A 24839-nucleotide genomic window follows, 5' to 3' on the forward strand; every position below is an offset into this window, starting at 1 on the left:
CAGTGAACATCTCTCATCCATAGAATGAGTTTTTGCCTCACCTCTCAAACATTACTTATTTCTCTTGAAAAGTAAAAGAATAATTGGAGTTGTGTGAGAGATTGCGGGCAGATATTTGTTATTCCTCAAAGAGATAGCACCTTGATAACAATGACATAAATATCTTTATTATAATTATTTACCATCATGTATATTCATTTCTATCCTGCCAGATAAACCAGAAAGGAGAGCAGCAGTCCAATTTGGAATGGGAACAAACACTCTTTTCTCCTGTACTTTCTGTTTTAAGGCCTGGCCATTTTCTATACCTGAAGTTTTCTTTGTATGATTTTTAGATTGTTTGTTTGTTTTTTAACCTCAAGAATTTATCTTTTGTTCCATTCATTGGCTAGATGTTGATATGTATCCTGACTATTAAGGAGATATACATATATGTAAAGATGTTCTGAATTTCAGTAATACTTTTGTCAGTGTTGCCTTATGCTGACATTCCTTCATTAGCTGTGCCTCCTCTCCGTGCTGGTGAATTGAACCTGTAAGAAAGGGTGTAGCTTTGGCTGAAGCCTGTCTATGAGTTGAGAGTGGTGTGAGGTTGCAGCAGCCTGGTAGTGAAGTAGAGGTCACTTGACAGCCTGTACATCCTTTTCACTTTGTGGGAATGGATTTCCCTGGTTGTATGATGCTCTCCCTGCTGTGGTGACTCTGCCAGCCTGGGCACCCGGGCAGAGCTGCAGTCCCTGTGGTGACAGTGGCACTGGAGCTGTCACAGCTCCCAAACACAAGCTCCCAAACACAAGCTCCCAAACACAAGCTCTGGGATCTCCTGGCCAACTCCTGAGCTGTTCAAGCTGCTCCACTTCCTTTACTTTGGAGGGAATCTGAATCTCACACAGATCAGATCTCTTACATCCATGTCGATACGCATCAATTAATGCATATTGAGATTCCTATGGTGGCATAAAACTTAAACAAAAAAGTTACCAAAGTTAACAAAAAATTAACTTACAGATGTGTTTTTGTTTGTTTTTTGTTTTTCAGGCAAAGAATCCCCTCCAAAAACGTGTATTACTATCGCTGCCCAGACCACAGGAAGAACTATGTCATGTCCTTTGCTTTTTGCTTCGACCGAGAGGACGACACTTACCAGTTTGCCTACTGCTACCCCTACACCTACACTCGCCTTCAGCACTACCTGGACAACCTCCAGAGGAGGAACATGGACTACTTCTGCAGGGAATTGCTGGGGCTCAGCGTGGTAAGTACCAGCAAACTTCATTATGGATGTCTATCTACCCTTAAATGCTTCCAGAGTATCATTCATCATCCTTGCTAAAGCACCCACATACACATATTTGTTTTCTTGTTATCAATGACACAGGAGGAAGTGTACCTGCATGGTGAAATATAGGCAAATGCTAATTTAATTTCACATAAAATATTTCCTTTGTGATAGTCAAGGCAATGCTAGATTCCTGTGTAGGATCAGTTCGCCTCTAAAGACATTAAAAGATGAAACTGAAACAGCTTTATTGAAGAAATGTGATTTTTAGAGTACTCTGACCATTTGTCTCTCTGGAAGTGCTTTTCTGTTCAGAAAGAAATATGGGGTTTTTGACCCAGAAGATAACTTTTCTTGATAAAATAATGCAAAACATGCACAAAACAGCTCTTTTCTTTTCTCTTAAAAATTCGTGCTTTGGTCATTTGCAATTAGAAGGGATTTAGTGGTCTCTGTGTAGATCCTAATGGCCACATAAAATGAAGTGTCATAGTTCTTCTGGAGCAGGAAGGAGAGTTAATGGTAAGGCTGAACTTCTGTTCACTTTGCTATAATCTTCCTCTGAAATGTTCCCTGTCCAGGGGATTTGGAAAGCATGACTCAGCCACTCCCATGTCAACTCAGAAATCATCAGATTAAAAAATAATAGCTCAAATCTCTTTTCTCTTTTTTTTTTTAAACTTTTGCTTTCTCAGACTTTATAATGCACTTGTACCACACTTAATCTTTTCTCTGAGATTTGATTTGGTCTAAACTTGTAGTGTGTGTTTCTGAATCAGAAAGCTGTGAAGGCTGCTGATCCCAGCAGCAGGGGCTTTGAAAAGAAACCCAGAATATATTGTGAACATCAAAATGAAATCATATGTATACCCTGCACTGAAACAAATGAAAGGCTTCCACCATTAAAGCAGGCCATTGAGATTCCTATGGTGGCATAAAGCTTGGAGGAAAAAATTAACTTACAGGCAAGAGTAAAAACAGAAATAACAAAAGAAGTAGTTTTGTAACCCTTTTTGTAGGTTAAGTACAGTTCTTGTTCTAAAGATGACTATTGCATATCCATGAACTGGCATTAATTATTAATCATTCCAATTAGGGGGACAAACAATTATAAGGGAAAGGGGTATTAAAAAATAGAAAAGTAAAATCTGCAAAGGCTGGGCGGAAAGAGCACTATCATCTTAATGTGTGTAGGGCTTTAATTATTAATCTTAGAGGACAGAGCTGTCATTAATTCTATAATGAAACAGAATTTGTTTCCTTTCACTCTGAAACTAGTGTATAAACAGTCTCATTTGCATATTCATCAAACCTCTGATCTGACTGATTAAAACACAGAGATTGAAGGATTTGTCTTTTATCTGCATTTTGACAGACAGAGCTATACTCTTAAATCTTGTTAACATTGTGTTACCAGTAGTTGCTAAATATTATTTTTCATATTTCAGCACACTAAACAAACAGATGCCACTCAAAATGTGGCAGGAAATGTGCTGTGTATAAGTCCTGCTTTTATATCTATATGTACACACACAGTATGTTTTGCAGAAATTGATATGGTAACATTTTTCAGCTCACCAAGCTGTATAAAAAAGCTTCTGAATCAGGCTCATGCTGTAATCTTTGTGAGCAACATTACAATCTCAGAGCATTTCTGGCTTTTCTCCACACACAACTGTCCTAGAACAGCTTGGTAATTTAATGTCTTTGCTGAGCTTGAATAGACAATTTCCATAAGTTCTCTGCAAGTTAAATATTTTAACATAGAGCTTTGTTGCTATCATACATCTTTAAATGGTGAAAAACAGGATCCTTCATTCTTCACTGCACAGTGCTCCATAAAAGCAGAAGCTGGCTGTACTTTGGAGAATTGCGTGCCATATAGGATAGATTTAGAGCTGAGAAAGAGAGCTCTGTCCCTGCCCTGGCCCCTTATGTAAGATAAGAGGAATCAGATTGGCATAAAGAGGCCCTCAGAAGCTCTATTCCTGGCCAAGGGACGATACCCCTGGCAGCACATGGTGAAAGGTATTTTAAAGATGCCGTCTGAGGACAAACTCTGGAGTCCTCATGCAGGGCACGGGGCTGAGGAGGGAGAGCATGGAAAGGAAAGGCTGCAGCACATCTGTCGAACTGCCACGCAGCTGCTGGTCCCCTCGGGTTCATTCCAGGGGAATTGCACAGCCCCCTGCTGCAGTCTGTGGTTAGGAGGCTGGGGAAGTGTTTGAAACAATTTCGCTTCTGTTGGATTATGTGATTTTAAGCTGTGTCTCTTGGAGATGGCAGAATCTCACCACAGATCTTTGGAACTGTTTTGGTTTGGGGTTTTTTTTTTCTTTGTTGTGGAAAAGTAAAACTCAAGTCACAAGAAGCCATGCCTAGAGGATTACTCCTGGAGGCTTTCTGAGTGCACATTTTGCTGCATATAATGGCTTCAAGGCAATCTAATTTCTAATCTAATTTCATATCTTCTCTAAAGAAAGTCCTCTGCCTCTGTTAACTCCTGAAATACTATCAGTAATTCTATGAAAATTGAAAGTGAAATATCAGTATGGGACATGTAATTGTCATTAGGATGGAGAATGACAAAATGGTTCAGAGCCAAATGGCAAAGTTTCCCATTCCTATTTAAATTGATAACTTAGCAGTACTATTTCTGACCTTTTAATGTTTATATTCTTTACTTCAGAGAGCTATCCCATTTGGCACATTCTAGATGTGCCAAATGTTCTTGAAAACAGTCTCTCCTGCAAGTGAGCTGAGATGGTCACCCAGGTACCATTTAAACTGCTATTTTCATTCTGCTGTTATTGGCCTTGGATAACTTCAGATTTTCTTTGGTTTGCCCCAACAGATCAGAAGTCCAAATCTGTGAGCACTTTTTCAAATTGTGGAATTATTTTTTTGTATATTATTGATGTGTTTCTCCTCTCAGCAAATACTATGCAATATTTCACAGCACAACATAATTTAAAACTATTTTTATATTTCTGTGAAAATATAATAAGCCCAGGCACATTTTACATTACAGTACCTATTTTATGATACTTATTCAGTATCACATGCACTAGCTATGTGTGTAGCATTACAGCCAATTCTTAAGAGTTGGCAAAATTTTGGAGTGTGTTGTCATTTGAAGCTGGTAATTCAAATTGCCTGTGTGTGATTGAACTTTGTGGACAATTGATGAGACCTGTACCTCCACCAGTATTCCACGGACATGCATAATAAATTAAATGAGTTTTGGACAGCCTGGCTCAACTCCTACAGCCCACTTTACAAATTGACACTGTCTGGGCATTATTTTCATTACTCACTCCAAAGAGAACCAGGATTAATCAGAGCCAGATACTTCCTTTCACTCCATTAGGCAATGGTGCTTCCAAATTACACTTGAGGAGAATTGTGACTGCACATACAAACCACGAGCCTCAAAGGGACTCGCAGAGTACACAGAGACTGGAATATGGAATTCTGTTAAATTAAATATTAAACACACGTATTTTAAAACAAGAAGGCAATATGTCTAATGTAGGGCTCTGTAAATGAGCCGATCTCTTAAGTCAGGTATGGAACACTGAAAGACACAGGCTGCAACACAGAGTGCTTCCTCCTGACTCCACACCACTTTGGGGTGTGCTTTTAATTTACATGAGTTACTCCTGATTCATGCTGGTACCAGAGAGAAGCAGAATGATGCCCTAAGACTGTGAAACTGCACACCAGATGTCACATTGCCGCTTCATTGCCCAAATTTCCTTTATTTACTGACTAAATGGCTTCGTACCCCAGTAAAAATACTTGATCGGTTCTACCATTTTCTACTGGTCCATTTTTAACTGCTCAGTTATGAATGTTTTAAAGCATGAAGCAAAGAAAATAGGCAGTTTTTCTAAGGTTGAAATACCCATTTCTGCATTCAACTCTGGGTTATGTAATAACAGCTCTGTAGAAGAAAAGTATACTCTTGGTCTGTGGAAAAAAATAGAAGTTGCAGGCTTCTGTGTAATGTAATGTACCTCTGAAATCCTGTTGGTGTCAGATACTGTATTTTCCAATGGATTTGAATGTAACTAGGTTGAAATGTCATGTAAATGTAATTTGTGGCAATTTACTTGGCCTGAAAAAGGCCACAGAAATAGTGCTTAGGAAAAGTAAATCCCCTTTCTCATTTCTCAGTAGTTTAAAAGTGCAGCTATGTACATGTTCAGGACACATTATCTTTATGCAGTCGTGTATTTTTTACTCCTATAGTGCTGCTGTTCCCAAAACATTCGTAATATGGATGTCATCCCAACACTGTATGTGAGATTTTAAATGTTCCTACAGCTATTTTCTTAGCTGGATTGGATATCAGCAGAAGTAGAGTTAGACCTAAAAATAACACCACCAGCAGTTCTTTCCAAAATAAAATATGATTTATGGCATATAATAGCACAGTGTGTTACCAGGGAAATTATATAAATAACATGAAAAATTACAGGGGACTATTCTATATCATCAGTTTAAAGGAAAATTTCTTTGTTACAATTTAAAGGGAGTTCTGGGAGATAACCTGGCCTGTGGGACCAGAGTAGGAAGGATAGGTGAAATGATGTTACTACTGAATGTTGCCATCTGTCTGTGGGATATATACAAGGGTTCATGGTAAAACCAAGAAATATTTTGGTGTAAGTTGGCAGCAATATATAGTTTTTGAAAAAAAAAACAAACCATAAAATCATCATTTGCAGTTAATATCATGCAAGGTTACTAAATGCATAAAGTGGTCATTTCTTAAATTACAGAAAGAACACTATTAGATAAAGTAAAATATTTTCTAGAAGGATTTGCATTAACTGCTCTTTATTTAATTATGAGTAAAAATGTTTAAATTGTGAAGAAGGATTCAAATCTTAAGTCCTTTTTGCAGCTCCCATTTTATAACTACCATTCTCCATTAAAAAAAACCCAAAAAAACTCTTGGAAAAAGCACTACACTAAAAAAAGAAGCTTTGAGCACAAAAGTCCCACTGAGGTAAGAAATCATCTGAAGGAAAAAAAAAGTTATGATCTATTTTATTAAGAAAAAACTTCCTGAAAGGAATGACAGTAAATGAATTATGTGGCAAAGTTAGTCTAAGCAAACTGTTTTCATGCACAGGTCCTACCCTTTCATCTTGTAGCCACTCAGGGAAACCTTTGGAAAGTCAGTGACTTTTCTGAAGTTTTCACTGGACTTTTTGTAGCTGTTCAGGTTGGCCTTTTGCTTCATGGCTCTTCCCATTTCCAAATCAGACTCTTCATCTCACCTTTACTCCACACTTGTCCTTCATCTGGCTTGCCCTTTCTCTGCCTCAAATCTAACCTTCCCTTTTCTTTCCATTTAGTTTATACTCTCCTAAGCTAGCTAAAAGAAAGAAGCTGTGATATTTGTTTTCTGCTCTTCTGTTACTTATCCTGCTTTGTTCTTTCCTATTCATTCCCCTCATCTCTTTGAGTTGTGAAGGGCAAATCCAAAATAGCTGTGAGGTCTTTTAAATACCAGGACTGCACAAGGTAGTCATGTTCTCCTCTATGCGCTCGATATCCCCACCTCAGTGCCATTTCACATGACTTAATATCCTGTTCTAGGACTTGTCTTCCTTGTCCTTCTGTCTTTTGTGTTCCCTATTTGCTCCATCCTTTAGTATGTACTCCTGCATTTCCAGAAATGCTGGAATAATATGTTGCTTGTCCAATGATCCAGTCAGATGCCTGAAATGGCTGAACTCACAGACAGGAGCAGGAAGGCATTTCAGGGTCTGGCTCCTTTTCTCGTGGCAATGGCAAATTTCAAGTAAAAGGCAGGTTTTACTCATTCCCATCCTCAGCACTTTCTCCTACTTGGTTGAACGCCACAGAGCTCCATGGGGTAACTTTAATCCCAGTGGGAAACCTACTGGTTTTGTCTACATAGAGAGTTCAACCTCAGATCTAGGCAGTTGCCTTTAGTTACTGCACCCTAAGCTTCTGGGGACATGAAGAACCTATTTTTACTTTCCATGTTCAGTGCTGACTAGAATCCCTGTTTTTTAGTTGGTGCTTGGGAAATAACATGGCACAAGCAATTAATATAATCCCATAAAAAACCCTCAGTCTGAGGTCCTGTGTGTACACCAACATAAAGCTTTTTCATGGTTTTAAAATCTATTTAGTTGCCCTGCAGGCCACGAGCGTATTTTGAGGGTATGTAGGGCCCTGAGAAAACCCTAGAATGCCTTCAGTCTTCTTGCACTTCCATTTCCAGAAATTTGTTTTCCCTGCTTTGTAGCAGAGCACTAAGCAATAATTACCATGTTGATAGTGATGCTGGATGTACTCACACGGAGGGGAAATCGTGCTATGTGGAGCTATTAACTACATTTGCCCCGTAGCACTTCACTGCACTGACTCTGCTGGGATTTTGGCTGTGTTTGAGCTGGTTTCTGTTTAGATCTCCTGAGTGGTGACTGTGTAATGCATCTGTGGGGTTGGAGTAATATTTTAATCTTTATTCTTTTACTGTAGACCCAGAAGATGATTAGCCTGGCTCACATTACCTGTAGGGCTGAAACCTTGGGATTGAAGGCTTATTTAACAATTTCAAAGTCTTCTCAGTCCTAATGATTTGGATTTATGCCTTTTAATTTAACCAAAAAAAGAACTATTTATTGATTAAACTTTACACCAGCTCTAGAATGTAAGTATAATATATTAAAATCTCTAAATACCTCAGGCAAAATCTTGTTCACATAATTTATGTGAACTGAGCATTGTGGCTCTGATCCAGCAAAACACTTAAGTGTAGATTTAAACTTAAGCATGTTAAATAGACATGTTGAAGTCACTGGCACAGTTCATGACATCAAGTTTAATGTGTGTAAAATGTCCTTAAGCTCCAAGATCAAAACAATCAGCACTTAGGCCAGGTGCCCTAATGTTTTGTCGTGAACTTGTACTACCACTATAACAACATGCCTACAGGCAAAAAATAATAATAAAATCCCCCTTTTTGCACTTCCCTATAAATATGCGAAATGTCTGTGTGTAAAGTGAATCCCACCATTGCTCAGCAATCTTTATTTTTTTTTAGCAGGAAGGTGTGCATTCGAGGCCTTCTGCATAAGAGATTTGTGCTAATCCTGGAGTTCTTTGTCCTTGCCAGACACATGTTCAGTAAGACTTTATCTCTTTTGTCTTAAGCCTTGAAAGCTAAAAGCTGGCTCTAAGAAGACTTCTGCCTGTATGTCAGAAGGGATTTGGGGAGGTATCATATAGAAATGAGAAAATAAAGACATAAGAACATATTTTGATGCAGATTATAAAATAGTAGAGACAAAGGCAGTGTAGCTCATGTGGCCCCAGCTGGCTGAGTGCATCCTTACTGTTGACCCAAGTATTTGAAGATACGTACTTGAAGAGAGGAAGTAAGGCTCATGAAAATATAATACATACAAGGAAACACAGCTGAGAGATATTATGTGTAGCCTGTGATCTGTGGTTGATTTCAGTGTGATTTTAATGACCCTCACTTTTCTGCACTGTTAGCAAAGTATTTTTGAATCAAAGAATAGTGCAATGATGAAGCACATCAAACTTACATGTAAGGGAGGCTAGTACCATCCTTATTTTAAGACATCATGTTGCATTCAACCATATTTTATTTTAGAAGACTATGATATTCCTGGAAAAGACAAAAAAAGAGTGTTTTCTAGAAAATGTTGCTGCTGTTGAAGTGCTGTTATTATCCACAAATACTGAAAGCAATATTTATCTTTTTTTGAAGACAAAATTACATACAAATAACATGGGGAGACAGAAGCTTTTTAATGTAAAGCAGTAGGTACTTAATTGAAAACTGTTATTTTCACTTCTTAGGAAATATAAGATACAGCTTAAAGCCTTTTTAATACTCTTTAAAAGAGATCTTACATGGCAACCAGTCATATTGGTACATGAAAAGAACTGCAGTCTCTGATAAAGATCCTCTTTTTCATGTTTTCAAACAGCAGCTGAGCACCATACTGTGGCAGCAGAGAACAATCTGAGAAAATGAACACGGATTGAAAAGGCCCCAGTTACATGACATTTCCAGTGGAAAAAAAAAAAAGAGCCAGTCTTAGGCCCACAGTCAAATATTTTCACTCAGAATTCCCTAGAATTGTGGACATACCTTTCCACAGAAAGTGTGTTTTTTCTGAACCACCTTTTTCTGATGTTCTAATAAATATGTGACATGGAGGAAGACAAAGGAGAGGTACCATCCATTTCAGGAGTTTTCATGAGTATACATGAAAGAAAAATCTGTTTTAGAAATAATTTTCCTCCCATTTATTTTTAATTTCTCATTAATTGCATCTAATTTCGCACTTAGTCTTAATTAGTTAAAATTTAAGATGACTATTACTTTCTCAAAATCTGACAACTTCAGGATTTTATAATACATACTTTTTTTCCTCCTGCATTATGGTGGTTTATAATAATGCATTAATATCCATAATTCTATTTTTAATCAGCCTCTTAATTCATTAGTAACAGCTGCATATTGTTAAATGTTGTTTGTTTTTCCTTCCCCCCCCCCCTTTTTAAAAACATCTATGTTGCTTAGAATTAAAATATTAACTAGTCTTTCCATATTTATGAATGCTGCGCTGTTCTCAGCATGGAATAAGGGAAAATCTCACGCCTGTCTTTAAAGAAAACCCACTTTTTTTTTAAACTTTTGCTCTGACAACCTCCAAAATATTGCATAAATATCAGTGAGTTAAGGTTCATAGCATTCCTCTGACTGCAGTGTCCTTTTATGGGAAAGGAGACTATTGCAGAAACCTGGACTGCTTGGGAGCAGCCTGTGGGAAAGCCTTTGGTGTTCATTTGGAGAGATCAGCCACAGCACCCAGATAATTTGGATGGAGCTCAGGGCAGGATCGAGTCCTCCAATCCTTGTCAGGACCCTGGACAGCGCAGCCCATCGGGCTTTCCGAGGCGCTCCCAGCGCCTTTTCACGTTCACTTCCGTAGAAGCTGAGCACACAAACTTCTCTTTTCAGAGCTCCTGATGCACAAAATTGAGCCCCACCTCCTGGCATTTACACCCCAAAAATAAGTTTAGCGGTTTGGAAACCAGGCCCTATTTTTGTAGCTGCTGAACTCCTCAAATTATGGCCGTGGTTTTCAGGAAAAGAGCTAGAAGTGCAGTCTGCTATTTTGCACAGTTTATGTGATTCAAAACCTCAAGTCTGTTTTTCTTATTTTCCTTCTGAGAATGAAAAATAGCCTGTAATGTGTTATGTCTGATGGGAAATTTATAGGAATGTCAGAGATGACTGATTAAGGGCACTTTGTAGATTAACAGATGATGACTAAAACAGAGGTTGATGGTACTCTGGTGAAAAAAAAGAGGAGATATTTTGGCAATACAGTGAGATCCATCAAGACTTGTCTGAGACCTAGACACAGATATTAATCCAAACAATGAATATTTCAAAATCTGAAAGATACTATGTAGAACAAGAATAGTGTTGCTGCACACAACAGGGTGCTCAGCAGCATTGAATCTTCTTTGTCTCCTGTGAGTGGATATAATATACTCTCCTTCTTGCCTTAGTCTGTCTTTCTCTTTAAAGCTTAAGGAAATGGTCCAAATCTTTGGCAAGGTCTAGGTAATCAAGTTATCACCATAAATTACTTTGCTATCTCCTGTGTGGGGACCATCTATCTCTTATGGGAATTATTGATATAGAGGTTCCTGCAGAATTTATAAAAGGTTTTGGGGTGGGTTGTTACTTGTTTTGGTTTTTCCTTTTAATTTTAGTGGCCTCTTAATGGAGAGTCCAGACAATTTATGTCCTTGCTCTCAAGGGAACAAACTGCTCAGAATGTGAACTCAGGACAACAGAATCTGTGTTCCAAAGGTGTACCTTACTGCTGTTGTAATCATCCTTACAAGATACTGTGGCAGCACCAGATTTGCCTTCAGCTCCAGCTGATTTTGAAATCCTTCAGAGCTTTAGGAATAAAACTGCACATATCCTCTAGATTTCTTTTATCGAAATAGATAAGGTTTTGTAACAGCAAATAACACTGTAGAGCTGAACAAAATTGTCCTCCTATAAGTGAGACTTGGATGCACTCAGACCAAATAAGATTGTAGACTCATACTACACAGACTCATAGGAAAACAGAGGAAAAGGTATTATATTCCCCATGGTCAAACAGAATTCTTGTCCATCGTGGCTGAAACTCCCATTAGCCATGGCAACCAAGGAGGGAAATACACAGCAACAGATAACATCTAATTTAATGCTGACAAAGAGGTGGGATGCATTGATCTGTTTGGAAGAAAACTTCATTCTTTTTCATTCCTATAATTCAGATTTTCTCATTACTGGACACAGATGGCAAAATATAATTTTATTAACTATGACCATTTGTTTTGTGGTTCATCAATTAAATTGGAGAGATTACAGAGGCTGGTTCATGCCAGCCATTAACAGAAACAAGTTAGTAGCTAGAGCTATACTGCAAATGGCTATAGATGTTGCATACAGTGCTTCAAGATCATTTGTTGCTATGACAATAATGGAGCAAAATGACTGTGGTCTCTGAAATCTCAGATTTTTCATCTTCCCAGAGAAATATAGGCAAATACAAACTCTTAGAAATCTGGACTTCCTATAGAACTACAATGAATTTATGTATATTACAGTACAATGAATTTATGTATGCCGTTCTCTCTCTGCTTATTAGAAAGTCAAATCAGAGAAAAAAAAAAGGAAAATCGATTTATTGCAAAGCTCCTGGACAACAACCATTTCCCCTTCTATGTACTGCAAAGTCAGTATGAACCATCAGGTAGTACCAAGGAAAGTAAACTGATGGTTCCTGTAGCAGCCATCTACAGAATCTCCTGTACTAGCCAAGCAAATTTTTGGTAGAAGTGAATGAGAACTGCATGCCAAAACCTTTCTTGTTCTCATCTGTCTTTACTTGTTTGATAAGAACTGCACCTGTGTTCATTTTTTTGACGAACTGGATTCTAGAAATTATTTCCACACCAGTTTCATGTGTTTACATGTAATAGCACAAATTTCCTGACATGCTCAATCTGAAAACTTGGAAAGAAAGAAGTTCTCTCCTGCAAATGGGAACCACAGAGTAATTGCTCCTTAATCCCTTTTTTTAAGATAACTGAGGGGTGTGACCCTTTTTTATGTCTATGTATTTTTTTGAAATGCAGATAAACTCTCTTTTCTTTCATAGAGTCACAAATTATTATCTTTACATGCAATAGTGCTTGATCACAACAAGAGGTTTAGAAAGACCTTGGACTGATGATGATTAGCATCCCTAAAATACTAATTCACAAAAGACACCTTCTTTGATTAGCTTCAGAAATTGCTCCATGTGGTAGAAAGTAGGATAGCCTGTACTCTGGCAGCAGCACACACTACATGATTTATTGAAAAACGTCAACAGGAGATGTGTCTTTAACTCAATAGGGAGCCCGTGTGCACAGACAGTTCAGAATATTGGGCTTTTCTGGGAATTGTATTGCACAGAAATTTATTAGAAATCACTAAGGTGTTTCAACATATTCTTTCTTTGATTCAAAAAACCCCAAAATGACGATAAGGCAAGGATAACAGCTCACTGCATAGCAGTAATGTGTCATGATAGTAAACCTCTGGAGCTGATCACACATGATCAGATCTCCCTGGCTGCACTTAGCACTGGTGGCAGATGTATTTCAGCAATGATCATGGATAGAATTCCTTACAGCAGCTTCATACCACATTCTGTGTGCTGGGAATACCCATCTGCACCCCTGGCTGCAGCCAACATGAGCACATTTTACAGTTTTTGTTCCAGGGATAGTCCACGTTTAATCTCTCTGGGAGACACCTTCACCCTATTGGAGTTGTGTAAACTGATTGTTGCTCAAATGATCCCAAATTCTGAAAGCCTGGAACAATTCTGTTAATAGCTAACATATAGCCAAGAATGGCTGTTTTCAGAAGTCCATTGCATCTCAAAGCATTATGGGTGGATATATCCTGATTTCAAAAGGTCATATTCATTACAAGTAAAAACATCATAACTAGCAATAAACTGGAATCTATCTGAATGGCATTAATTTCTATAAGGAAACATGATAATTCTCACATTTCCTGTCTTCTGATCAATACAATTTGAAATATTTAATGTTTTAATATTGCTAATTTTGGACAGCCTCTCCTTTCCAATTTTTCTTTTTTTTTTTCCTTTTTCATTTTTAATCAACAGAGCATCTGAAAGTGCCACAGTCAAGCTGAGTATTTCATAATGCTCCATTCAGTTTCTATATAATTGGGTAAAGGCCTTTTTTTTTTTTTTTTTTTTTTTTTTTTTACTATTATCAAAACCACTTCCATTGTTCCTCTCATTTTTCATGACACGTGCACTGGAGCATTGGTCACAACCTCCTTACCCTTCCCCTGTCCAAGCTGCCTTCCTTTGGAGAGCAATGTCAGTGACAGAGGCAGCAGGAGAAGATCTGAAATCTGACTTCTCCTGAGCTGTGCCTCATTACAGTAAAGGTTCTTCTAGATTACATCTAGATGGTTTGTTTGTTGTTTCAGAATTAACCAAATTATTATCTCTGCCTTTTCCCAAGTTTCCTGCTTTGAAGATGTAATTAATTTCTAAGATTCCAGGAGATCTTTAGAGATCTACTTTCACACAGCTAAATTATTCAGGAATCATCTTGATTCATTGGCTGTTTAGGTGGTTTTAACACAGGTCTCCACTCTCAACACAATCAAAGAAGCCACAAAAGAAACACAGACATGAAGTTACTCACTAGTACCTTGTAGATACATTCTGACTATTGGGTAAATCAGTGAGGGACCTATTGGAGTATTTAACATCCTTTATGTGATGAGGATTGTCTTGTGGTTTGAATTTCTTTGCATAGAACAGTTCTGACATAGTTTCTTCTTCAGCAGAGCAAGGATTAATTTGTTTAATTTACTGTTTGGGTGTTTCTCACAGTGGCATGCACACAGAGGTAACCATGCATAAGAAATACTCAAGTTGTGTACAAAGAAATGTCTTTTTCCTGTAAAATCACCTTGCACCTTCCTGCACCACGTGTTTATATAATTTAAGATGGCAGAGAAGACAGGATCTCCAGAGCCATGGCCAGCAGTGAAAGCAGGGAAAAATGAGACAATTCTTAGAGAAAAACAGATGAGATCATGCAGTTACCATGAGATCCATGTGGATGTTTTCAGTGGCTGTTTGTCTTTGTGTCACGGCTGAGCCCATGGTGACACACAGCCTTTGTGCTTGTTTAACGTTCAGAAGACACTTATGACAAATAGGGTCATGTAATGATGATGCCTTACCAGATTTGGGAATATGTATTGCTGTCATTACTTCAGGGGTCAATTTTAGCTTTTTTCTAATTAGGGTGCAGTCATGTTCAATCACACTGTAAATTTTGGGAAAATGTTTGTGATGAAATTTGGGAAATGTCTGTGAAAAATGTGCAGAACCATTTGCTGGGTTTTTTTTTCCATATATTGGTTTGAGGTAAGGTTGTTTCTTTTCTTTGTCTATTACAAATTAATGTGAAATGCAAGAGCCTTGGAGGGACTGCAAATCAAAGGACTTGGATGTGTCCATGTTTGTGTTAAACAGGATAGAAATGCACAATACTTTCCTTGATTCTGAGAATAGATGCTAATGTGGGTCATGGCAACAGTTACAAAGGCAATTTTTAATATTTTAGTGTCTATAATCCTCTGCAAGTGAGCCAAGAAATGCACTCAGGAGTGTGATCATTCTGCTGGAAGTCATCCTCAAGTTCTTACTACACCCAGCGAGCTTTCACAAGAAAGGTGGTGCTTCAGAATTCGTAAAATTTATATATAGTGTTGCATTTTCAGAAGGGATATCCAGCCCCTACTTATCTGCAGTTTATTAATTTAAGACATCTATTTTAATAAGTCTCTAAATAGGATTATTTCCCTTATCTGTTTTGGAGACCTCTGCGCATTTCTTGGAAGAAATGAAACGGTAAAGAGCAGCTGTTGGAATTCGGTGATGCTAGAAAGGGGATAAATCTTATAGTCACACAATCCAAATATCTAAAAAGAACTTGCTTAAATCTATCTGCCATTGTTAAAATTCTGTGTTCCTTCTAAGTGCCTACTTGTTCAGGAAAGAGAAGTGTGTGCATTTGGTTTTGTCCATCAGAGAGCTCAGAGACAGAATAATGTTCAATCATGATGTTAATCCCAGCACAACAGTTTCTACTGAAGTGACTCTATAGAGGATTTATTCTCCCATCTATGCAGGTGAACAAAGAATTCTTTTAATGGGTGGTGCATATACTGTTGTAGAAGAATAGACCCCTTTGTATTAAAAGTACATGCCTGGGATTTTAACATAAAAACTGAAAAATCCCACTGTGTAAAACTGACTTAAACTCAATTTCCCTCTCCTCCTTTTACAATGTCAAGATGCCTGAGTGCTCAAGTGACTGAATAAGTACTAAATATTTAATGCATGGAGGTTACATTAACTGAGTCTTTGATCTGAAACTTCTTAAAAACATCTTAAAAGCCCTTCAAAAACCGGTTAGTATTTCATTACAGTCACTTAAAATAGATTTATTTTATCAAAACATCCTGTCAGAAACCCCAGAGCTGTGATTAATAACCTGCAGCATTTTGACTAAAGCATCTCCTAATACTGGTTTCATAGTGTATCAACAGATTGCCTGTTGTGGGTAAGAAATCACCAGCCCGATTGCCTCTGTCAAGGCTCTTGCAGGTGTTCAGTGTGTCTGCTGAGAGTTTGAGCAGGTATGCACAATGGAATCCACGCTGGGATTCTGCATGCTTGCTGCTACTCAAACAGAATGTCTCTCATGTAATTCTGAGATTAAATTAACTTTGTTTTTTTTCTTTGTGGAATAAATTTATTAGGGCAGTTTTGTACAGATGTTTTTGTATAGTAACATTTACAGGCATTTGGGCAACATGAGGAATGGGATAGATCAATAATTTATATCATCCTGGGAAACTCCTGCACGTTTTTAATCTGTGCAGCATAATTTGAGAGCATCTCTGGCTGTGTGAAGGCTCTGCCCTTTACATTGTTTTTATTGTTGAAGGGTAACAGACTGCAGAGTGAGACTGTGTTAGTATCTGCTGGGTCTGTAGAAGATGGAAGCAAGCACAGCAGCAGATTTCTATATAATTCATTTCTACTGCATCCAGCAGACCTTCTGTGCAAGAGCTTGTCCCACCCAAATCCATCCTTACCCTTTGTTGTAGATTTCCTTCTCATTGGCTTTGTGCACCTCCAGATCCCACTCTGAAATTCCCACTGTTGTTTTCATAACACAAGATGTTGTGTCCTAACACAACATGAACATGAAACTTGGGATCTTAAATGATTAATCACAGACCACCTGGTCACTCTGGTGCTGAATTTTGAAATGTGCTTCTGGTTCAGGAGGTTTTACCTTGCGCCCATCATTTCTGCTTCTTAACTTTTACGTGCTTAACCAGTGGAAAGAAACTGAAACAAGCAATTTGGTAATTGTTCTGTTTCCTTCTCCTCAGTAATCAGTAGATTAAAGCAAACTATTGAATGTATCCTAAGATAATAAAGAAAACTAACCACTAGGTTCTGAGCTCACTGTATTTGCACATGGAGTCACTTGCCATTATTTTCTCAAAACAAGAGTTAAGGATTTCTTCTTGAGTATCCCATAATATTAGCAAAAGGCACATGGCTGAAGGCTCATGAACCACTTTGAAAACACATTCCTTGTTTCTTCAGGGAAATGTGCTTTTGTCAGTGTCTACCTTGTGAGGAAGATGTTTTGCATATAAAAACCACGTGGAGATTGAATCCTGTTATATAAAGCAAAGCTGGCTTTCTGTGGAGTTCTTTGTAGTACTAACATTAAAAGGGTTGTTATAAATAAGAGTGGAATATAATTATAAATGCCCTTCTGAGGAAAAAAAATCCTTGATTACCTTTGAATTCTTTTGCCCTTTAAAAAGGTTATATTTAACTGGTTCAGTTTCTTACTTGATGTTTCAGTTTCCCAAGGGAAATCAACCTCCAGAACGAACTGTTTCAATTGGGTTACATGACTTTACTTTGTGTCTTGCATTTGTTAACAGACAGGTTATATAACACTGCAGGCTAAATATACATTGCTCTGTTTTCAGCTACCTCTGGTACTCCTGTGTTCAGAGGGATGACCAGAGAAGTGGGAAGTGGCTTTCAAAAGTTCTGCTGGAATTATCCCCTCCTGCTAATAGCATAAACTGCTTGGGAGTAGAGGCTTCTCGAGCAGTGTGAAGCTATAAATTTTAAACTATAAAATCATATTAAATATTTTGATGTGCTACCTATCATCCTTGATGGCTTTTTGTGGCCAAAAAGAAGTGGGTCAAATTCTGCCCTTTTTCCCAATGGCATGTAATCTCTGGAAGCATTATGGACTGGAACAGAATTTCTTGAGTTACTGATGTTGTAACTGAGAAAGTAATTGGAGTGCATGTGTGCTGCTTCACTGGAAAGCAGGAGGCTCAATTCTAGGGGGATGTTTTCCATTTCTAGGTAGTTTGGTGTTGAACAGCTTTAGATTCATTATTCTTGTATTTCCATCAAGTAATGCTTTCCTGGTAGAGGAGGAGATGAAAGGACCTTTTAAAAAAATATCAATAACAAAAAAAGAAAGGAAGGAAAAAGGAGTTTCATCTTGCCTTTTCTTCTTCAGTCACTGATCAATAGCAGCACGAGAGAGCCGTATTTAGAGAAGAAAGGCAAGCAAGCAAGAATCTTAACTAACTAGCAGGAAGTTGATTGTAGCATGCTGGTGCTCAGGCAACTGATAAGAGGGGAGGAAACATTTATGCTGAGAATCAGCAAAAACAGGAACATGTTTTACCACATGCCTATTTCATTTCACAAGTCCAACATGCTGCACATAAGCTTTGGAGATAAATTTAGAGTAGTTTTGTTAATTGCATGGCATTAAATTTGGAATGAGATGAACAATGAGCTATGGCAAACGATGTTTTGATTCACAATACAAGAGTGTTTGTATTTGAGATTTATGGCAGAAGTAAGGATCAATTACTGTACAGATTGGCCCCAATCCTCTGTTCCTTGTGGTGTAGGATGGCACACTGGGGGTGTCCCCTGGTCCTTGTCCTGGCAGCCAATTCCTTGCAGTAGGAATGATGTATACAGTGCCATCATTACCTACAGAAATTCAGAGAGCTCAGTTCAAGCTTGCTGGGTTTCATTGTTGTGCTGTCCATATATGACTGAAAAAGGAGCTGGGCTAAGACAATGCTTGCATTTTAGAGATGGAAAAAACTTTATGACCTTTTTTCCCTGTGCTGAATTGATTTTTTTCCCATTTTTGTTGGTATTTATTAAAAATGCATATTCTACCCGGAATGATTCCTAGAGTTTTTTGGAGCACTGCTGAGTAAGCCAAACTAAATATATATTTCTTTAGAGGCATCAGTGCTCCTGGCAGACACCATTATTTTTGCAGTCACTCACTGATTGGATTTTTTAAATAAAGCTTTTGTGTTCCTTTTAGTGTTAGGTTAAAAAACAATTACTTTGAATTTCAATATGTAATAAAAGAACATAACTTAAAAAGAATTTTTATGGAACACTTTTTTTCTGTCCTCCCCTCTCCAACTTTATTCCTTTTATTCACTCTGAGCATGTCTTGCCTTGCCTTAAGTTTATTTAAAGTTGTTTAAGAGGCAGAAATAAATCCACCCCTACCTTCTCCATTCTGGTTTCTTCTGTGCCTGAATTTATTCTGTGTTCAGTGAAGTCAGACTTCTAAGAGAGTTGGGAATTTTGAATTATATTTGCAGTTCTGGAGTGGTTGTATGTATTTTTAGCAAAATGCTGGCATGCTTTATAGGATTTTTCTTTTCCTGTGGTTCTGTTAATATTTGCACAGGAAGTTTGAATTAGAATGATGAAATATTCACTCTGATGCATAATGATTTGATCCCCTTCACTGCCACATTCTTCACAGCTGGGTTTTTTTGCTCATGCTATTTTGCATATGAACATTTATCATGCAATAAATTGATTTTCCTGTCTACTATTCTCATCTCCTTAAACCTGCACATTCCTGCAGTGTTGATTCTGCTATTCCTTACTTGTCCTATGCATAATTTCTTTGTCACGACTAACTTCAGTTATGACACATTTTGTAATTCTTACAAAATTATTGTAACATTTTAAAATGTGCTTGCACAATGCCCCTTCTTAGATAAGCTGTTGATTGCTTTTTATCATTGGGAAGTTATTTTAGCTCTTTAGGTTCTGAGCAATTTTTTTTTTTTTTAATTCAACAAACTGTTGTAACAACTGTGGCTTTGCCCAAGAAACGTTTCAGTACTTACAAGACTGACCTGTAATCTTTTATACAGGAAAAAGATTTACTGAAGTATGGTAAGACTGTGACCACAAAACCTTATCTGGCAATTAATTCCTTGCATGTGCCATCTATGTGGGGCTGATGCTCTGGACTGCATTGGAAACTTGATCCCGTTTCCTTCTCAGCTGAGGAGGGGTGAGTGGGAACCTGCCTTGACAAAAATGTTCCCCTGCCTTGCTTTTTTGCATAGCTGTTATTTTAATCAATATCAGAGCAGTAAAAGTTCAGTGTGATTAAGGCTTTCTCTCTTTGCATCAAAGCCTCTAAAGACAATTACCTAAGTTCAGCAGGTGCCCTGAAGGTCTGCAGCAGCACTGTGTCTTTATTGCCTTCAGCTTCTCCCCCAGCCCTTCCTGCTGTGTCAGCCCAAGCATTTACAACTTCCCCTCTCTACTGTTCAGCATCACCCAAAATCAATCTTGGCTTCCCCTTTCCCTCTTTGATTTGCTGTCTTAGCACACCCTGTACCCTGGTATGCAAATTGCTTCTTCAGTTTTCATCAGGCTTTTTTGCTGTTTGGAAGCAAAATTCTCTAATTTATTTCAGACATAACTAGTATGATTTGCTTTTGTTTGACTTTGTCTAAAATTATTGGATGTCACAAATAATTCAGGGCAATAACTTGAGAGTAGGAGCTCTTAACCATTTTTATTCTTCATCATCATTAATATTGCTCTAACATTCAGCCTGCAGCCAGAGCAATAGCATGTATACTCTGTGGTTTTAGTGCACTTTGCACCAATGTTATCTCTGTGTGTGTGCAGAAAAGATCCCCTAAACCTCCTAATGCAAAATAATTCTATTTGTGGGCATATGGGAGTTAAACTTTCTTTTCCTTACAATTTTCATTAGGCAGAGGCTTACTGGTACCATGGCAGAATGCTCAAATAAGCATTTTAATGTTGAATAAAGGTCAACACACTGGAATTTGAAACCATTAATCCTTTTGCTCTTAAAGCAGACAGAAATTTTACAGACTAAATAAGGCATTAAATAGTAGATTCTTGAAGTTCTGAAAAGAAGAAACATATCTCAAATTACCCCTTCAGATTTCTAGAACTTTTTATTTTCTGTTTGAGCAAAACATGGTTTGAGGGTTTGAGGGAAGGTGGGGGATGTGTTTTTTAAATATAATTTTTTCATTTCCCAACTTTGTGTTGGGAAAGGATATTTCTGAGTTCATAGGGCTATGGAAAAGAAGCCCAGTCTATGAAAATATCATATGGCAGTGGGGACAATGCCATTTCAGGTTGTAATACCAGTCTCTGGGTTTAGGGACCCTCCTGATCAGATGAAAATAAGTTCAGGCTCACTTTAAATTAATGCCTGGACTTTGAACAATTGTGGGATCCCTCCAGGACATCACAGACTGTTAAATTAAACCTATATTGCCTTGGGTTGAACTTTTAACCTACGTATGACTGAAGTCTGTCTTTTGGGAAAGCATCCAGTCTTGATTTCAAGGCATCAGGAAGCAGAGTATCTACTGCTTCCTTTGGTAATTTGTTCCAGTGTCTGATTACTTTCACTGTTAAAAACATAAATCTAATTTTTGAGTTGAATTAATCTTAGATTATATATTTTTTTCCCTCTGGTAGCTAATTTTTTTGCTACAAGATTAAGAAATCATTTGCTTTGATGGGGGGATAGAGATGGGAAATTAATGGCAATGGTAATGCAACACATTGTAGTACTTGAGTCTCATGTCAAGATATATTCAGCCCTTAAGTATTTTCTGTGGCTTCTTGCTGTGTCTGTTTCAGTTTCTCAACATCTTTTTTTTTTAAATATAGATTCTAAATTTCCATAATTTCGTTCAGCTTTATAAAATACTTTATTTGGAAAAATGTAGATATTTAATTCTGCTCACTGCTCCCAAAAATCATGTGCAAGGATCTGATTTTCGACAGCTTTTTCCAGGAGTATTCCAGAACTTCCACAGGCAATCTGTCTTCTGTACTGCTTATTGCTTCTTATTGCCTGACAGTTTTTTTCCTAAAATCTAGCCTCAGTCTCCCTGACTGCTCTTTAAGTCATTTATGCCTTGCCCTATCTAACATCAGCTCAAAGAGCCATTTACCAGTTTTGTGGTTTGGGGCTTTTTTCCTTTTTTTTTCCTTTCTTTTTTTTTTTTCCTTTCTTTTTTTTTTCCCTTTTTTTTTTTTTTTTTTTTTTTTTGTTTGCTTTTTTTTTTTTTTAGATTTTTAGCAGCATTTTATTTATATCTGTACTTGTTTTTCTTTTTTTTTTAACAACTTCAATTCTTATGTTTTCTAAATCATAAATTTCTTCTGGGTTATCACAAGCTGGTCCTCACTTTTTGGAGGTGCAGTTCTTCAGACTGGATCAAATAAAATGCAGCTGCAGCTTTCCTGGTGCTGAGTAGAAAGATTCTTTGTTAAGCAAAGTAGAACTAATTTATCCATTGCAGTAGGACATTCATCTTTACCGGAGCAGCATGATATTGTTGATGGATTATCCAGCTTGTGATCCACAGTAAGTTTTAATTTTCTACAGAATGGCTACCAATGTCAGTGGTTCTCCATCCCAAGTAGTTAATTTTTCTTGGCTCGGTGAAGTACTTTGCATTTGTCCCTGCTAAACAAGCACCGTGGCTTCCAAATCAGACCTTTAAATTGGTCAAGTTTGCTCTGAATTCTGGCCATTTTAAATCCGTGTATCAACATCCTCTGAGAAGGATATTGCCACAGCAAGTATGTATGTGATACTATTTTCCAGGTCATTAATCAAAATCCAAAATGTTACCAAAATGTTACTTAGGAGGGCCTCATCCAGAGGCCCTGTCACTTAAGGTAACTTTTCATGTCAATAGCTAATCACATTGCTAATCACACCCCAAGAATGTTTTTTTCTGAATCAGTGTTGCAGCCACTTTGTACTATTTTCATCTGAATCATGCTCCCATGGTTTGCTTAGAAGATTGATACGTGGAAGGGGATCAAAAAGAGTCCAAAGTACAAATGACATCTGATGCTTTTCCTCTGTCCACAAGGCCTGTTACCTTATCAGGGAAGAAAATTAGATTGCTCTGACATGATTGTTCTTGACAAATCCATGTTGGATGTTATACATGTTCTCATTACCTTCCAGGCACTTACAGAGTTGGGCTGTTTGTTTCAGTATTTTTCCATGAATTGAAGATAAGCTGATTGGCTTACAATTGTCAGGCTTGCCTTTTTCTTTAAAATACTTTTTAAAGGTAGACATTACGCTGGTCCTTTTCTAGGACTTCCAGTTTATCCACTGTTCTTTTTAAGTTCTCAGAAATAAGACCTGATGACTTTGAGATTCCCATTTAGCTCTGTAAGTACTGGTGGATGAAGTTCATTAGACTCACCCTGTTTAAAAACATCCACCTTATCTAAGTACTCTGAATATTTTACCTTCCCTGTTTGAGGCTCAAGTCTGGCCCTTTGTCAGTGAAATTAACTGTGATAGATACATGATTGTGATTGACCTTATAGTAAAGACTAAGGTGAAAAAAATAGATATTCATTAGTCTTTTGGCATAATCCATCATGTTTCACTTCTTCCTTAAGGAGCAGAGTAGCCTTTTCCTTGATATCCCTCTTACCGGAGTATCTATAAACTGGTTTTTGTTACCCTTGATGTCTCTTCATGCATGTGTCTCATCTACACACTTGGATTTTTTACTTTTATCCCTACCAGAAGAGTAGTTCCTTTGTTCTGTAGGTATTTTTATTCATAAATGCATACTTCCATATTTCCTTGCATCTAGTTTGAAGTGGTCCAAATAACACAGCGACCATTTTTCTATTATTAACCTGCTCCTCATCATCTGTCACCTCTCCAGCTGTCTGTTGGCCACAGATGACAGCTGTAGTACATCCACCTTTTCTTTTAGATCCTCAATTCAGAGATTAGACAGTGTTAGGTAATACCTATTTTTTGGGGATTTCCATCAAAAACATCTGCATCACACGTTAATTCTTTAATTACTACTTCTAGGGAATTTTCTTCAATTAGCACTTCATGCACAGAAAATATACTTTATTGAATTCATGGAATTCTCCATTTTTAAATCCTAGTGACAATTGGAAGTAAGTCAAAAGCTTAATGAAATTATTGCTGCAGACATCAGTTACATTTCTTGTCTGTACTGAGATTTTTAATTTTATAGAAATGGAAGTCACCTTTCCAGAAGTGGAAGTTGGGAAAAGGAAAAGTAGGTTGGAAAGGGTGGATTAGGATGAGTAAATGGCTAATATTGAGATACAAAAAACCATGCATCTTATCCATAACAAACAGGTTACAGAACTTTGTGACATGGGGGAAACCCAAAGCAGGACAAGAAAATGCCCATCTCTGTGCAGCTTCCTTCCAGCAGTAGAAGTCCTCAATGTCTGCTCTGCTGGTTTTCCTGTGCCTCTAAGCTGCTCCGATACAGGGGTGCAAAGTTCCACCAAATTAATATTGCTGCACTTATACCCACAGTTTGCCACAGGGAGATCCCTGGGCTTGTTCCTAGCCTTGGATCTGCTCAGTGCTTTGGAAGGAAGCTCCATTGTTTTGGTGATCAAACTTTATAACACAGTGCTATTGCTTCTGACATTTATATTGACTGAGGGGCAGCTTCACCCAGGTCTGGGATTGCTCATAGATCAAAGACAGATTTGCCAGATGTCACCAGCCCTGCCCAGTGTAATGAGATGCATTGACAATTATGATACTAAATGCACTGTGATTGTTTATAGATCATTTTTTGATTTAACCAATTGAAGAAGCTATAGTATCACTGTGATACAGCAAATATAAAGAGGGAATAAAAGATTTGATTAATATTGCAAACTAATGAGATAGGCTATTTGCTCACAAGGAAACCTGAAGGTTAGTCATTCATACTCCAACAAAAATCAGACTTTGTGAGCTCATATTATAGTTAATTGAAGAAGGCAAATTCTAAGGATGATGCCATGTGTAGCCCTGTTTATTATATGAGTAGAGCTAATTTGACAGTTTGGATTTCCTTGTGTAGAAATGTATTTCTCCCTGTATTTGGAGGACGGCGGTGAATGTGGCTCTGTCACAT

The 24839-nt window shown here is 37.7% G+C and overlaps 1 protein-coding gene across 1 annotated transcript in view; it reads left to right on the plus strand.

The window, feature by feature from the left end:
- Window positions 1-24839, plus strand: part of LOC128792411 (BEN domain-containing protein 5) — a 562082-nt gene that overhangs the window by 352745 nt on the left and 184498 nt on the right. The window contains exon 5 of the mRNA XM_053950814.1: window positions 1039-1255. Coding sequence (XP_053806789.1) covers window positions 1039-1255 — 217 coding nt within the window. The remainder of the gene's footprint in view (window positions 1-1038; window positions 1256-24839) is intronic.

The sequence above is a fragment of the Vidua chalybeata genome, chromosome 9 (assembly GCF_026979565.1).
Source record: "Vidua chalybeata isolate OUT-0048 chromosome 9, bVidCha1 merged haplotype, whole genome shotgun sequence".
Classification (NCBI taxonomy): Eukaryota; Metazoa; Chordata; class Aves; order Passeriformes; family Viduidae; genus Vidua; species Vidua chalybeata.